Source organism: Rosa chinensis, chromosome 6 (genome assembly GCF_002994745.2).
Source record: "Rosa chinensis cultivar Old Blush chromosome 6, RchiOBHm-V2, whole genome shotgun sequence".
NCBI classification, from domain to species: Eukaryota; Viridiplantae; Streptophyta; class Magnoliopsida; order Rosales; family Rosaceae; genus Rosa; species Rosa chinensis.
Genome location: NC_037093.1, coordinates 12485310 through 12502096, shown reverse-complemented (window position 1 = coordinate 12502096; position 16787 = coordinate 12485310). Strand labels below are relative to the sequence as shown.

Genomic DNA, 16787 nt, shown 5'->3' with positions numbered 1-16787 from the left:
CGATACCTCGACTCAAGTGAGTCGGGCCTCGGCTGAGGTGAAGTGAGCTGGGCCTCGGCTGAGGTGAAGTGAACCAGGCCTTGGTTGAGGTGAAGTGAGTCGGACCTTGGTTGAAGCGAAGTGAGTCTGAGCCAGGCCTCGGCTGAGGTGAAGTGAGCAGGCCTCAGCTGAAGTGAAGTGAGCCAGACCTCGGCTAAATACTTATTATATCACCGCCCATCATGACCCAGTCCTACCTCTTGTGGGCCCTAGCTTAATTTTCTGCTATGTGGGCCTTGCCAAATTTAGGTTCAAACAACATCAACTATGTGTATCACTTTGAGGACTCATTTTACCACTTTAAGGTAATTATATGCATGTCATACATTTAACACATTGTAGAATTTTCCTAAAATACTAAGTTACACATTTGAGGAAACTATGCACCAAAATACTCAAAAGTTTCTCCTCTAATAACTTTATTACAGTTTTGATTCTTAAATTAGGAAATAGAATAAGTACAAAAATAATTTACACAGACGAAGATTTTGACCATGAAAAGTGAGAATTGGAAGAAATAGAGGAAATGATTGATATTGGATAAACATAAGAAGATTGCTGCTGTAAATGGAATTAGTTGTTTGATAAGAACAGAGAAAACAGAGCAATAAGACCAAACACTTTTCTTGTTTTTTACTGTGGTTTTTCCTCTCCCATCCTCGAACATTCAGCACACATAAGAAAAAAATTATTGAATACAAGTTACCACAGGAAACAGTACTCAAGTGTAAGAAAGAAAACTGTAAGAAACAAAAATGCGGAAAATATAATCACAAAGTAGATGATGTTTATCAGTTCTCGAGGTTCCCGGTTAGAAATGCTAATGTTGAATTTCTGGGTCACAGGTAAAACTCGATCTAAAGCTTAAGTATAATAGCCCTTGCAAGCGATGTTGCTAAATTACCAATAATTAACACCACCTTATCCCCCATCACAACTTGTTAGTTGCAATTTTGTTCATTGTCTTATGGGACTCTTTAATGCAGATTTGAAATGATTATTCAAAGTTTGGAGTTCGGTACATTTCAGTACGACCACAAAAATACGAAGGAAATTAGCTGCAATTACCACCCTTAATAGTATTACAAAAATGTTACCATGGCAATTGATGAGAACAAACGTGACAACTAGAACACATTTCTTCACATATCAAATTCACATGCACATATATAGAAAGCCAGCCCAACATATTGCACATAATTTCTTCCCTAGAACACATTTCTGCACACATTACAAGTTGAACAAGCCAGCCCAACATACATGAAAGATACAGATCACAAAGCACAAAAAAGCACATACCTTATTCCTTATAAGCAAGCCAGAGTCAGGTGCATTGTTTTTCACGACCATTTCATCGCCTCCAGTACCTTTGACTTAAGCAAACATGTCTTCTGTGATCACCAAATCTTTCTTCCAGCTGTGGAAATATCTTTAGAAGGATATTATACATAGCTCTGTAATACCATTTCCTCCATTTCTTGCAAAACAAAAGTGAGCCAATGGCAATTCCGAACCCACATGTGAATCCAACCTCAACTGTAATCAGATTCCAATCAATCTCATCTCTATGGCTTTTTATCGATGCTGGTGGTGAAAACCGTGTTGTGTTATCTTCAGTCAAAGGAGGTCCGAATAAATCTTTGTTACCTTCAAAGGAAGATTTTGGAAATGTTGAAAATTGATTGCTGCTTGGAATCCTGCCGACCATTTGATTGTATGAGAGATTCAAGAATGAAAGGAAAGTGAGTTTTGTAAGCTGTGGTGGAATTTGACCGCTCAGGGTGTTTTGTGAGAGGTCTAAAGACTCTAGCTCACTCAAGTTACTCATTGATGGTGGAATTGCACCTGTGAAAGCATTATTTGACAAGTTGAGGACTAGTAGTGATTTGAGTTCTCCAATTTCCTCAGGTATTGATCCGGTAAACTTGTTGCATGAGAAGTCAATCGAGGTGAAGACTGTTAAAATCTTTACCAGCTCCATCTCTATACCTTTGTTGGTAACTGTAATTGTATCCTGATAATAAATGCCACCAGTTCCATTGTCCTGAAATTGAAGGTGATTGAGCTCTGATGAGGCAACATCTTCATTAGTCATCATTCCCTGCCAAGTTGTCAAATCTCTCCCTGGTACATTTCCACTAAAATTGTTGTGAGCTAGGTCTATAATTTGAAGCATCGGCCAAGTGCCTTTAATCTTGGGACATCCAATGCCTCCATAGAGTTTGTTGGATCGCAAGACAAGGACACGCAGGGTAGATGTGTTCTTCAAAAAGCATGGAAATGGACCTGTTATTTGATTCTTTCCAAGGTTCAAAACCTCTAATTGAGGGCAGTTTACGAGTGATTTTGGAAGCTGACCTTGTATATGATTTTCACTGATGTCTAGAGTTCGCAAACTGCAATTGTGAGACAACCTGTCTACATTTGTAAGATTGTTTCTTCTTAAATTAAGTACTGAAAGAGTGCTCAATGTAGTCAAGCAGTGAGGAACCGTGCCACTCAAGGAATTATTGGACAGATCAAGAACCTCAAGGTTATGTGAATTGCATATTGATCCTGGAATGATCCCCTGAAGGTTGTTGCTTGAAATAGAGAAGAATCGAGTGTTAGGCAGCAGATCAGCAATGGAAGTCGGTATGGTAGAGCTGAAGTTATTCCTAGAGTAATCTAGATAATACATGTTAGGTGATGATGAAATTGGGATTTTCCCATGAAGCTGGTTAGAATGAAGGTCAAGGAATGCCATAGAAGTGAGATTGATTGTAGGACCTTCTAGAGTTTCTAGAGAGTTGCATGAAAGGTTTAGGTCAAACAGATTATTGAACCTCCAAATCCAATTGGGTATCTTGCCCTGTATCTGGTTATCTGAAAGATACAAAACCTCTAATTTGAATTGATTTCTCAAGAAATCAGGGAATGTTCTCAACTTTCCCGAAGCCAACCTCAAGTCTTGAAATTGAGGAAAGGAAGAATATGAGTAATTGGTAGCACCATGGCTAAGAAACAAGCTATTGTGTGAAAGATCAAGAAAATAAAGATTTCTCAGATGTTGAAGACTATCCAGAGAAAATGAGCCACTGAAATTGTTTGAAGAAAGATCAAGAGTTCTAAGACCTTGTAAATTAAAGATAGACATAGGTATTGGCCCTTCCAGATTGTTTATACTCAAATCAAGATCTTTGATGAAGTAGGATGAAAGATTAGAAGTTTCAGGAAATTGACCAAAGAACTGGTTCCAGGAAAGATCTAGATTTCTCAGCAACGGAAGAGAAAGCAAAGACGATGGAATATTCCCATTGAGCATATTGTCTCCCAAGGCAATATAGCTGAGTTTAGTAAGGTTTCCCCAGTAGGTGCAATTAATATTACCTGTTAGACCATTTGAAGAGAGATCTATTCCTTCTAGATTCTTGGCCCCACTGAATGACGGAATTGAACCTTCAAAGTTGTTTACATACATCTCCAAAAAACGCAAATGCGTAAGGTTTGTCATTGAAATGGGGATTGATCCAGTAAAATTGTTGTCATGGATGTATATGGTTGACAACATTTTGAGGTTGCCAATAGAGTCTGGTAATGATCCTGAAAAACTTGTCACACTTAAATCCAAGTTCTGAAGAGATCCATTGTTTGGAAATTCTGGCAAGGAACCATGAAGTCCTTCATTATGCGAAAGATCAATACTTTGAAGAGAAGATAGCTGAAAGACCTCTTTAGGAAATGTTCCCTGCAAATTACAATCTTTGAGAATCAAGGATGTCAAGTTTGAAAAGTTGGCAAAGAATCTTGGAACTGGCGCAGAGATATTGTTGAAACTCAATTGAATCACTAATAAAGACTGAAGCTTAGCAAGGGATTCGTGAAAAAGGCCTGAAAGATTACAATGGGACAAGCTCAACACCCTGAGGTTGGGAAGGGAAGATGATATGGCTTGGCACCACTCACTTCCATGTGCTGATATTTGGACATCATCAAGATATAACTTTGTAAGCTGTGTGAGGTTCTCTACCAGCATGTGTAAATTTGGGATCTCAAGTTTTAACTGAGCGTCCAAAAAAAATCTTCCAGAAATATCAAGAACTACCAACCTCGTCAAACGTGAAATCTCAATTGGAATTTTCCCTGAATAAGCATTTTCAGATAAATTTAGATACCTCAAATTCATGAGCTGCCCCGACTGCAGATGGAATTGATAAGCCGTTGCCAAGTTCGTTGTCCGCCAAATTGAGGCTTTGTAGATGCTGAAGATGGAAGAGACTGCTGGAATTGTCAATCCCACCTGAGATTGATTCGCTGCTGATGTCAAGACCCAGAACACTGCCATTGGTGCTGCAAGTAACGCCGACCCAAGAACAGCAATCGGTACTTGAATTCCAGGTAATAAGCTTGGAAGAAAGAGAGGATTTGAATAAAAGGCTGCTCTTGAAATGAAGCAATGATAGTTGCTGTTCTGGATTACACTTGCTATGAACTAGTGGGATGATGATGCTACTAACACAGAGTGTGACTAAGGAAAGGAAGAAACGTAGCCAAGTTTTCACTTTGGATTAGCCTTTCGGAGACGTCTTGGTTAAGTCAAGAACTAGCTCTTAATGGTTTTGATGGCTATTGTAAGGTGGAATCGGAAAACTCCACGAGATTACTAACCACAGAAAAACAAAATTTTATATGTATGATTGAATGCAAAAGACTTTGGCCCGACAATGACCATGAGAGTCGCAGTCACACTACTGGACTGTAGGTTCAATTATTAATGTTGAATTTCTGGGTTGGAAGTTTTTTTTTTTTTTTTTTTTTTTCCCTTAAAGGCTGTTGGTGTGGCTACCCTCAAGCCTTGTTTAATGAACCTCCAGAATATAAAAAGGGGGGACATAGAGTCTGAACCCCAAATTCTATGTAGTCTAACATGCCCAATTAGCAAAGAGTGCTCAACTGGCTACTCCATTGGGTTTGACATAATTGTGACATACTGGAAATATAACTCTATCACGAAGAAACATCATTTAAATAGCTCATCTTTTCTGGGTTGGAAGGTGTTGAAAATTCTAATATTTAGATAGCTAGTTCATGGAACTAAGTTAGACCCTACATATATTTTGATGGTTGAAATTGCTTCTTTTTCTAGTAATTTTTTTTTTGGCAAGGTAGATGCATTAGAATGAGCTGAGATAAGTTATGGGGTTAGTAAAACTGTCAGATATCATTTGATTTCTGATGGTCTGTAATTTGAGTTACGTCATCCTTTTAAAAAAGATGAGGTGATTTTTGGATACCCCTTCTTATACGCTAATAGAGGTGATGGTATTATGGTAACGGACATGGTGGCTTCAGTGGTACCGTGGAATAAGGGTTCCATGAGATCTGTACAGGCCCGTCCCTAGCCCAGGGCAGGCAGGGTGATGGCCCAGGGCCCAATGTAGATGGATAAAAAAAAAATGTTGTTTGAGAGGCTACAGTACATCAAAAATGCAAAAGTTGTCCAAAAAAGGCCCAACACTATGAGAGACAAAGTCATGAGAGAGAGAGAGAGAGGGATGTGTCATCATGGGCCCAATTTTTTCATTAATATGAAATATTTTTGAATTTTTTTTTATATAAAGGGCCCAATATTATTCTTCGCCCCAGGCCTTGAATTTCCCAAGGCCGGGCCTGGATCTGTAGTTGCTTGACTATCAAGTCTTCTCCATTTGTAAAGGTTATTTTATTCAATGTCGGTTTCCTAGTACTTTACTCAATTGATGTAAGTGTTGATATGGAATATCAAAATACTTCATCAAACCTCCAAGACATTTGTGTGAAATACAGGAGAAATTTTTAGGTGCTACCGTCAAACCAGCTGGGATTGCCAGCTGATCTGACGCCCCACTAATATTTTGACACGTGGTCTCAATAAATATTTAATTAACTTATAATATTTGTAGAAAGACAGTTTTAGACTCTCCCTCTCTGCTTTGTTCATCGTCATCTTCCAACTTCCAGATCTTTATTCCCTTTTCAACATCAGGTCGCAATCAATATTTAGTTCTCCTCAAAATCATCTTGAAACAGTCATACATTTAGCAATGGTTGTTGTGACCAACAGCACCAAAATCTATTCTTTACGGGATTTGTACCAATACATCGCTTGAGATCAACGATAAATTGTCAAATATATATAACTCCAGAAGTTGGTCCAATATAGAAATTAACAATAGGGATATACGAGTAGTGTTGATTGTTATTTGATAAACAAACAATAATCCAATCAATAAGAATTAAATTCATTCACCTGTAGATGTAGAGTTTCACCAAATCCAGTTTCATTATATTGTTTAAAGCCTTAACTGCAAAGCTGTGCCTCCAATTCCAATTGGTCAAAGAACCAGATTCCAATTGCTTCCACCAAATTTGCAAAAGAAACCTCAATTAATGGATAAGCAAGATGAGGATATGCATCACAGTAGCCATTGACAAAAAACCCAGATCGATGATAACAAAGACCCAAAAGGGTCCTTTCACAAAAGAACTGAAAAACTGACTTTTATTTGTGTTATGCAAAAATCCACGTGTCAAAACATTACTCAGCGTCAAACCAACTAGCAATCCCAGCTGGTTTGACAGTAGCACCTAAAAATTTCTCGAAATACAGAACAAAAATAAATAGATTAAACCATACCTTCTACTAATGACACGATTGACACCAGTTATAACAATATGTTTAAACTTGGAAGTTCAACCCCAAAAAATCGACCTCATACACATCTTGAATCACAACACCTAAAAAGCCTTCCCGAGATTCTATTTCAATCGCAATAATTAGTTGCAGCTAACACACTTCATGCTGAGGGTTTCTCTGTGTAGTGCAAAAGAAAAAAAAATCATGCAATTTCCTTCTTCAGTTTGCATATTAACCAAAGAAACTCTAATTAAGTTGCATGTGCAAGGGGCTTAGTTTTTGAGTCAGAGTCAAATAGTAGTTGTAACTCGAATAAAGTAATATCTCTTTCATTAAAACATATAACTATAGAATTACTTCATGATTAATCAGGGAACTTTTGCATTCAGTATGCCTCTTTAGAAAGGCTAAGGAATTCTGAGATTCTAGTGATAGATATCGTGGAAAAAGCCTCCATGAGATTGCTCGACTTTCAAGTCTTTTCCAATCTGTCCATAACCAACTAGTGGGAAAGAGACTAATGTGCATAAATTAAGAGAAGACTGGAGAGAGCGTGAAATTTCAGTGGCCATTCAGTAATGGAATTAAGAGCCAAGTAGATCGAGAACACCGGAGGGAACATGAATTTCGGCTTACAAACGATGATGACAACGATGAGTCACACTCACAACACCTTGCTCTATGGATTTCCATGAATAAAGGTTCACTCGTATTATAGACTTTTTGGATCATTTTGCATGTATGTTTTAATCAAGGGTTAAAGTATTGGTTTTTACATATCTAACGGAACTCTGAAAAAAGGAGATATTGAAAATATCGGGGATATATCAGATAGAGATACTCTGAAAAATATATTTGTTTTGAAATAGTCTAAATAGTCAATATATTGAATTTACATATAAATAGATATGTCAACTTCATCTACATCCAAAAAGAGACTCTAAGTGGTTCCACCAAGTTTTTGAACTACAATGAGTTACTTTTTGAAACATGGCTCCATCAAGTTTGTTTTCTTTTGCTGAAATTGCTCCGTCATGAATTCTCCTCACTTAGATTCTTCTTAAGGGAATTTCTCCTCACCTAGATTTCACTCCTCACTCGAACTTCCTCGAAGGGAATTCTCCTCACCTAAATTTGCTTTGAGGAGATTTCTCCTCACCTATATTTTCCTTAACGAGATATCTCCTCAAAGATTTACATTTAGGTAATTATCTCTCACCTAGATTCTCCTTAAGAGGGTTTCTCCTCATCCAGATTCGCCTTGTGGGAAGTTCTCTTCACCCAAACTTGCATTCAGAGGTTTCACTTTGAGGTATTTTTCCCAAATAGTTTAATTTGCCTCTTTATTAGGCCATATCATGAATCCTCATGACTAGAAACCGTGGTTAAAATGACCTCCATATTCCATAATGCATGTTTACTGTGAATAACTGAGTTTTTTTTTTTTTTTCCCAATCAGATTTTATAGATATTTCATCATTTTATCGGGATATATTCTAAATATCTTATAGCACTAAATTCAGTTTGCCCCCTCAAACTTTAGGGCAAACATTAATTTAGTCATTGATATTTTTTTTAGTCTGATCATCCCTGCACTTCCAAATTACTTCACCCGAGTCCAAATCTCAAAAATATCTCCATTTGTGACGTCATACCGCTAACAATTGGCACCGACATGAGAGCCAATTTTTCAGATTTTGACCCTTAATTTAGACGAGTGTCCAAACTACCCCTCAAAACCCTCTCTCCTTAAGCCTCTCTCTCCCTTCGGCGAATACGACTTTCCCATTTTCTTTCTTCCAGTTCTCCACCACCAAATTCTCTTCGATTCCACCATAAATCCATCCTCAATTCCAAAATGGTTTGAAACAAATGGGCATGAGATTTGGTGGCCGGATCTGATCGATGGGGCAGAAGTCCGCAACAGATTTAGGGATGGAATTGGGGTTGTATTTCAGGCTCTGATTGACTGGGTATGTGCGTGCTCCGGAGTAGGTGTACAGTGGCTGGAGCTATGTCTGGCGGGCTTAGGCTTGGCGCAGGCTAGGGACAAGGGATACAGGCAAGGGCGCATTGGTGATTGTCAATGCAGCAGCGAAGGGCTGACTCGACTGGTAGCCGCTGCCCACGATCCAGTCACCACCCTGCTGGCGCCGTTCCACCTCAGGAATCACTGCCAGGAGAATCTTTTCTCCAATAGTGCTGGTCGATAATGTCTATTGAGTGGAGGAGAACAAGATAAAGCTGGACCCGGCGATTGGACTGAGATGCGCTGCCGAGCCGGAGAAGTTGATGGCGACAGAGTTAAGGGTTTTGAGGAGGGTGAGAGAGCAATTTGTGGTTTATGGTGATGAGAGGGTTTGGGAATGTGAGGGATGTGTATGAATGAAAATGGCTGAAATTGGAGGTGGATGAGATTGAGTGCGATAGTCTTGATCCTGATGGAGCTAAGGAGAATATTGAGGAGTTCTTAAAGGAAAATGGGGTGAAGTATTTGTACTCCGAAGTGACGAAGTTTGCGATTGTTTAAGCTGGATGTTGCCTTCTTCATTCAATGTGGTGAATTTTCTGATATTGGATTGAGGAGGAGAAGCTGGGCTAGGATCTCGGCTTCCATCTGAAACCACATAGAGAGAGAGAGAGAGAGAGAGAGGTCTTGGAAGAGAGAAGGTTTTAAGGGTAGTTTGGACATTTCATCTAAATTTAGGGTCAAAATCTGAAAAGTAAGCCCACATGTCGGTGCCAAGTCAGCATGTGACATCACAAATGGAGATATTTTTGAGTTTTAGACTTGAGAGATGTAATTTGAAAGTGTAAGGATGATCGTGATTAAAAAAAATATCATGGTCCAAACTATTGTTTACCCTAAAGTTTGAGGGCAAACTGAATTTAGTCATATCTTAGATATCGAGGATATTTGATGATATCGGAGAAATCTCGCAGAAATGGTGGACGATAAGATATTTTCCCCCTATGATTTATCAATCCCTTCAAAAAGGGAGATATCGAGAGACATAGCGCAATATTTCAATCCTTAGTTTTAATCTTATGGATATAGCTTTATCAAGGCCACTACTAATCTTGACAAAGTATCATACAAGTTGACATTTGTGACCACCAGAACAAGTTAAGGACATATAATGATGGGATTTTGCCTGCCGAAACATTACTGGACAAGTTGAGGACATATAGTGATTTAATTTGCCTGACATACCTTCTACTAATGACCCAAGTAATAGCAATATGTTTAAACTTGAAGTTCAACCCGAGAAAATCGACCTCATACGCATCTCGAATCACAACACCTGAAAAGCCTTCCGTGGGATTCTATTTTGATCGCTATGATTAGTTGCAGCTAGCACACTTCATGCTGAGGGTTTCTCTGTGTAGTGCAAAAGGAAAAAAAAAATCATGCAATTTCCTTCTTTATTTTGCATATTGACCAAAGAAACTCTAATTAAGTTGCATGTACAAGAGCCTCAGTTTTTGAGTCATGTTAGAAAGAGCATAATTCCTTCAGCTCATTAGAGTCAAATAGTTGTTGTAACAAGTGCCTGCCTAATTGGGAGATAAGAAAAGAGATGAGCAATTTTGGGTTTGAATCTTCTTCGATCTGGTTCGACCTCCAAACTCTAAAGTCAGTCTGCAATTTGCAAACCAGTGATATTATAGACCTTGAGGACTTTTTGTCTAGTTCTCTGTCGCTTATTAGTCTCTCATCTTCAATCACACGCATATGTCAATGTTGTGTGGTCCTTAAGGCCTTCATCCACAGGCATCTCTATCACCTTTTTGGGCAAAACGTCCTTTCATTCTCAAACATATATATGATCACTTAGAACAAAAATATGTGAATGCTCGTAGGCCCTGAGTTGATGATGGCAGATACATTGAACACCATATAATTAAGGGTTAATAAGCTTTGCCTTTTTGGTTGATGAAAAGAGATAAAGGGTTCGATAACCCTTTCATTAAGACATATAATTACTGTGGAATTACTTCAGGATTAATCTAACAACTTTTGCGTTAATTCAGTATGCCCATTTACAGACCCTAAGGAATTCTTAGATTCTAGTGATAGATATCGTGGGAAAAGCCTCCATGAGATTGCTTGACTTTCAAGTCTTTCCCGATCTATCCATAACCAACTGGAAGGAAAGAGACTAATGTGCAGAAGTGAAGAGAAGACTGGAGAGAGCGTGAAATTTTAGTGGCCATTCAGTAGTGGAATTAAGAGCCAAGTAGAGAAAACTAGAGAGAACATGAATTTCGACTTACAAACAATGACGGCAACAATGAGTCACACTCTTCTTCTTTTTTTTTTTGGTCTAAGATGAATCACACTCACAACACCGTGCTCTACAGGTTTCCATGAATAAATGTTCACTCATATTCAAGAATTTTTGAATCATTTTGCATGTATGTCTTAATTAAGAATTAAAATATTGGTTTTACATATCTATCAGAACTTTGTAAAAATGAGATATCAGAAATATCAGGGATATTCTGAATAATATATCTTTTCTGAAAGAGTCAATTTATTGAATTTACATATAAATGGATATGAATGTCAACTTCATTTACATCCAAAAAGAGACTCTAAGTGGTTCTACCAAGTTTTTGAACTACAGTGAGTTACTTTTTGAAACATGGCTCCATCAAGTTTGTTTTCTTTTGTTGAAATTGCTCCATCATGAATTCTCCTCACTTAGATTCGTCTTGAGCGAATTTCTCCTCACTTGGATTCCACTCCTCACTCAGATTTTCCTCGAAGAAAATACTCCTCACCCAAATTTGCTTTGAGGAGATTTATCCTCACTCATACTTGCCTTAACGAGATCTCTCCTTACATAAATTTGCATTTAGGGAATTACTTCACCTAGATTCGCTTGAGAGGATTTCTCCTCATCCTGATTCACCTTGTGGGGAGTTCTCTTCACCCAAATCTACATTCAGAGGTTTCACTTCGAGATACTTTTCCCAAATAGTTTAATTTGCCTCTTTATTAGGCAATATCTTGAGTCCTAGATCATGACTAGAAACAATGGTTAAAAGGACCTCCATATTCCATAATGTATGTTTACTGTGAATAACAAAATTTCTTAAAATAAATTATAACCTAAAGCCCCTACTATAACCAGAACTAAACTGATCAAAATTAAAAGCAGACAAAGCTGAGAATGGCAACTTTTTGGACCAAGTGATAGCAGATAAAGAAACTGTTATTGAAAGGTAATGAGTAAAAAAATTTAATTAATATTTCTCTTGGCATCATGCAGTGTGCTTTATATATTACTCCCAAACCAGGCTTTTCGTGGGAGAAACCTCCATGAGATTTGGGCATATATGGCTGGCTTGACTTGCAAGTCTTTCCCATCTATATTTATGTAAAGGCTATTTTTATTCAAGTTTGTTACCTGAACTTATCATCTATTTTATCGATGGTACATGAACTTCAATTTTGATCACAACCAATACCTGAACTTTTCCATTTTATTTCAAATTGTACTTATCACTAATTTTCGTTAATGTTCCGTTAAAAACTGACATGTGTCAAACATGTGACTCATTTTTCAAGGATAAATTTGTAAAATTACCTTCTTTTTTTCTTTGTGATATCACTTATTTTCACTTATATTGTGGCTATAAAAAATGAGACTATCAAAAGGAAAAACTTTCAACTTCAATAAAAATATGAATGATAGAAAAAAAAAAAAAATTATGAAAGCTTTTATAAGTTTTTTGCTTTAAATGTTTTATAGTTTGTCCAAAAAAAAAAGTTTTATAGTTTTATTTGAAATATTTTGTCTATATCTATAAAACAATTTTATTTTTGTTGAGATCTTGTTTTTAAATTTTATTTTCATAAGAGGGTAGAGATGCATTTTTAATTGAACTTCTATTTTTATTAACTTATTAATTAATCAAAATATCTAGTAAACAAAATTATTTAAATGGGTATTTTCGTCAAACTACTCTTGAATATAGGTCATGCGTTTTGCACATATTAGTTTTTAACAGAACATTAACAGAAATTAGTGATAGGTACTATTTGAAATGAAATTGAAAGGTTTAGGTACTGGTTGTGATCAAAATTGAAGTTCAGGTACTATCGATAAGATAGAGGATAAGTTCAGGTACCATTTATGATAATAACCCTAGCCTTTTATTCAATGTCGCTTTCCTAATACTTTCATTCAGTTGATGTAAGTGTTGATATGGAAGATCAAAATACTTCATCAAACCTCCAAGATATTTGTGGCAAATACAGAACAAAAAAATTAAATTAAACCATACCATGACACCAGTTATAACAATATGTCTAAACTTGAAGTTCAACCCAGAAAATCGACCTCATACGCATCTCGAATCACAACACCTAAAAAAGCCTCCACTAGGTTTCTATTTCAATCGCTATGATTAGTTGCAGCTAACACACTTCATGCTGAGAGTTTCTCTGTGTAGTGCAAAAGAAAAAAAGAAAAAAAAAATCATGCAATTTCCTTCTTTATTTTGCATATTGACCAAAGAAACACCAATTAAGTCATGCAGTCTCAGTTTTTGAGTCATGTTAGAAAGAGCATAATTCCCTCAGCTCATCGGAGTCAAATAGTAGTTGTAACTCATATAAAGCAATATCAAACCCACTGATTAAGACATATAACTGTGAAATTGCTTCAGGATTAATCAGAGAACTTTTGCATTCAATATGCCCCTTTAGAGACGCTAAGGAATTCTTAGATTTTAGCGATAGATATCGTGGGAAAAAGCCTCTATTAGATTACTTGATTTTCAAGTCTTTCCCGATCTATCCATAACCAATTGAAGGAGACTAATGTGCAGAAATTAAAAAAAGACGAGACAGAGCGTGAAATTCAGTGCCCATTCAGTAGTGGAATTAACAGCCAAGTAGAGAAGACCGGAGAGAACATGAATTTCGACATAAAAAAGATGATGACAACGATGAGTCACACTCACAACACAGTGCTCTACGGGTTTCCAAGAATAAATGTTCACTCCTCTAGACTTTTTGGATCATTTTGCATGTATGTTTTAATGGAAATTATTCTATGCATTGACGGTGCAAATGACCCAACACTTCTAAGATGATCTCAACCCTTGATATTTATAATTAATATTTTTATTAATTACCTAAGAGTGTATTTAATATAATCTAACCATCCATTTATGTCGGTGCAAGTGCACGTCGGTGCAAGTGCATGTCGGTGCACTGAATCCTCCCCCATGTTTTGGAGGATTCAGTGCATCGAAGTGCACTTGCACCGACATAAATGGATGGTTAGATTATAGCTTTATCAAGGCCACTACTAATCTTGACAGAGTGCCGTACAAGTTGACATTTGTGACCACCAGAACAAGTTAAGGACATATTGTAATGGGATTTTGCCTGCCAAAACATTACTAGACAAGTTGAGGACATATACTGATTTAGGTAACAACAGTCCATGACAAATTCGGTATATTAAAAAAAAAAAAATCAAAACGGTACATGACTTTCAAAACCTGACCTGCTTTTTATATATGGCGTCAATAACACTGTTAACCTTATGCAATTATTCAATTTTCAAAGAGTAATTTAATATTCTCATCTCTCATCTCTCTCTCTCTCTCTCTCTCTCTCTCTCTCTCTCTCTCTCTCTCTCTCTCTCTCTCTCTCTCTCTCTCTCTCTCTCTCTCTCTCGGACACCCAAATCTGGGTACCCTTTCTCCTTCTTCTTCTTCTTTTTCTTCTTCTTCTTCTTCTTCTCCTCCTCCCTCTTCCTTCTTCCTCCCTCCTTACCCGATATCAAGGTTTGATTTGGACACCTAAATCTAATTTTCTTCTCCTCCTCCTCCTTATTCTCTTTCCTTCTTCTTCTCCTTCTTCTTCTTCATCTTCTTCCTCCTCCCTCCCTCCCTAATATCAAGGTTTGATTTGGACACTCAAATCTAATTTTCTTCTCATCCTCCTTCTTTCTCCCTCCCTCCCTCCCTCCTCCTCAATATCAAGGTTTTATTAGGATACCCAAATCTGATGTTCTTCTCCTCCTTCTTCTTCGTTCTCTTTCTTCTTCTTCTCCTTCTTCTTCTTCTTCTTCTTCTCCTTCTTCTTCTTCTTCTTCTTCTTCTTCTTTTTTGTGTTTTTTTCATCAATAATAGACAGATTTGCCCTTCTAAATTTGACCAAAATCACATTGACTAATGGTGGATGTAAAGACATGTACATATTTTTGGTTGAGATTACAAGTTCATGTATTGTGTTAATTTTTTTGAAAGATAATGTAGAACTTCAGAGTGGCTCATTGCTGGAGTAGTCAAATAAGAATGCAATTATGATCAGCTATGAATGCGGTCTTCATTACGACTATAAATATGACGATCATTACAGCAGTAAGTACGAAGTTTATGGGGGCTTTAAGGGCAGTGGCGGTTACGCAATTAGTACAGCAATAATCATCGTCATAAGTATGTACGTAAATGCAGCCATTAAACTCAGAATAATGACGGCTTGTCCTCTAAGTATGTTGTCACCTATATAAAAAAAGGTTTGACGTTCAGGTAAACCATCTTATTCCGACTCTTCTTACTACACTACTAAGAAACGTAATGACATAGGCATCAGAGGGTTTTTTGCAGGTACCTCCTCTCCTCCTCGAGCCGACTGTCAGACTTCGAGTCAACGCTCAATGGAAGCCTCTCGATCGATCTCCGTCAGCTCCCGCTTCAGCCCGCATCCATTAGCGAGTCAAAATCCTCAACTGAATTTTTCGTCACCAAACCACACTAGCTTGTTATCACTCTTATTGGAAAAATCCTTTACAATTATGAGGCAAAAATGTTATCCTTTAATAGTTCAGCACGCAGTACAATAATGACTTTGTTAGAAAAAGTCATTACTTAGAGCACACTACTCTAAAATACTCCTCCCACAGGTATGCTACAACTAGCATACTCTTAGTACACCCATCTTTTATAACTACGCGAAAAACAAAAAAAATAAGCCCTCTGAAAATTGGGGGGGGAGTGTACATCATCTTGTCATAAAAAATAATGGAGACCCAAAACTGAAATAAAAAATAACAGTATAAAAATCTATAAGCCCAAGACGTCCAAGCCCACAACAACACCCAATAGGCCCAACTTGAAGTCCTAGCAGACCAGAACCCGGCCCAACAAGCCCAACTAGGACAAATCTTAATTGGGTAAAAATCAGGCTCAGTCACAGCACTGCCACCTCCACCGCCGCTGTAACATCCTTCGGCGTGTCCCTGTAATAGCCTCCTTGGCATCCAACTGTGACATGATTTGACCAAGTCGCTGCAAAGTGTCGATTGCAGTTCATATAGACACCAAAGTCATCGTCACTGCGCAAAGGAGAGTGCAAACCATCTCGCCCGATCGAACCACCAGAAACACCTAGCACCGTCTTCGAGCCACAATCGCTACTGCCCACCACCGCAGTATGTCTCCGAGCCGGCATTGACCAAGTCAAATCCAAATCACACCATTCAAAACACGGCTCCGCGAACATGGCCAAACCACCTGCGCGTTCCTCCATCTGAGGTAACAAACCCCCAATCAGCCTCACCAAATCCAAACCCGACCGCCTAGCCCGCCTAGGCTACCCTTAGGCGCTGGGCGGCACCTCTCCGCCTCAAGTAATGCATAATAGGAGCCTCTGGGCACTGGGATTTTAGGCGGGAGGCCTGGGCAGACTGGGCGGTTGGCTGGGCATTTTCTAGAATCACTAATCCGATCTTCTATAATCTTTCCTGTAACAAACGCCAGAGCCCAGAGATAACCCCACCGAACCTGAAAGCAAAGCAAAGCAAACAAAACTAGATATAGTTGCTTACACGATCTCTGAAAGCAAAGAAGAATCTCACAACACCCAAAAAGGAGTGGCCTTTATTCTCATGTCTTCATTCACATCATCTTCGGTTTCTTTTCTTGTTCGCTTTCTGGTTAAGCAGAGCCTATATTCAATGAGATCATACTGTACTCGAGTGGATCAGGATGAGATCCACTTTCAAATTTCTAACTCAGAGAGTGAAATTGTGAGATAGATAGATAGAGAGAGAGAGAGAGAGAG

General features: G+C 38.0%; 1 protein-coding gene across 1 annotated transcript; it reads right to left on the bottom strand.

Moving 5' to 3' along the window:
* Positions 1–289: 289 nt before the first annotated feature.
* Positions 290–16253, bottom strand: LOC112170832 (receptor-like protein 33). The gene is made up of 3 exons (XM_024308121.2): positions 15919–16253; positions 4194–4368; positions 290–3766 (listed from the first exon to the last, which is right to left on the bottom strand). Exons 1-3 carry the CDS (start codon positions 16251–16253, stop codon positions 1391–1393), a joined length of 2886 nt encoding a protein of 961 aa, XP_024163889.1. The 3' UTR covers positions 290–1390.
* Between the last annotated feature and the right edge of the window lie 534 nt (positions 16254–16787).

What these genes read in the sequence shown, in the direction of transcription:
- LOC112170832 (XM_024308121.2), bottom strand. Translation starts at nt 16,253, where the DNA reads ATGGAGGAACGCGCAGGTGGTTTGGCCATGTTCGCGGAGCCGTGTTTT. An exon ending in GCGGTGGAGGTGGCAGTGCT is followed by an intron (nt 4,369 to 15,918) that starts GTGACTGAGCCT and finishes CGTTACTTGCAG; the next exon opens with CACCAATGGCAGTGTTCTGG. An exon ending in GGGCAGCTCATGAATTTGAG is followed by an intron (nt 3,767 to 4,193) that starts GTATCTAAATTT and finishes TGTAATTTGCAG; the next exon opens with GGAACATTTCCTAAAGAGGT.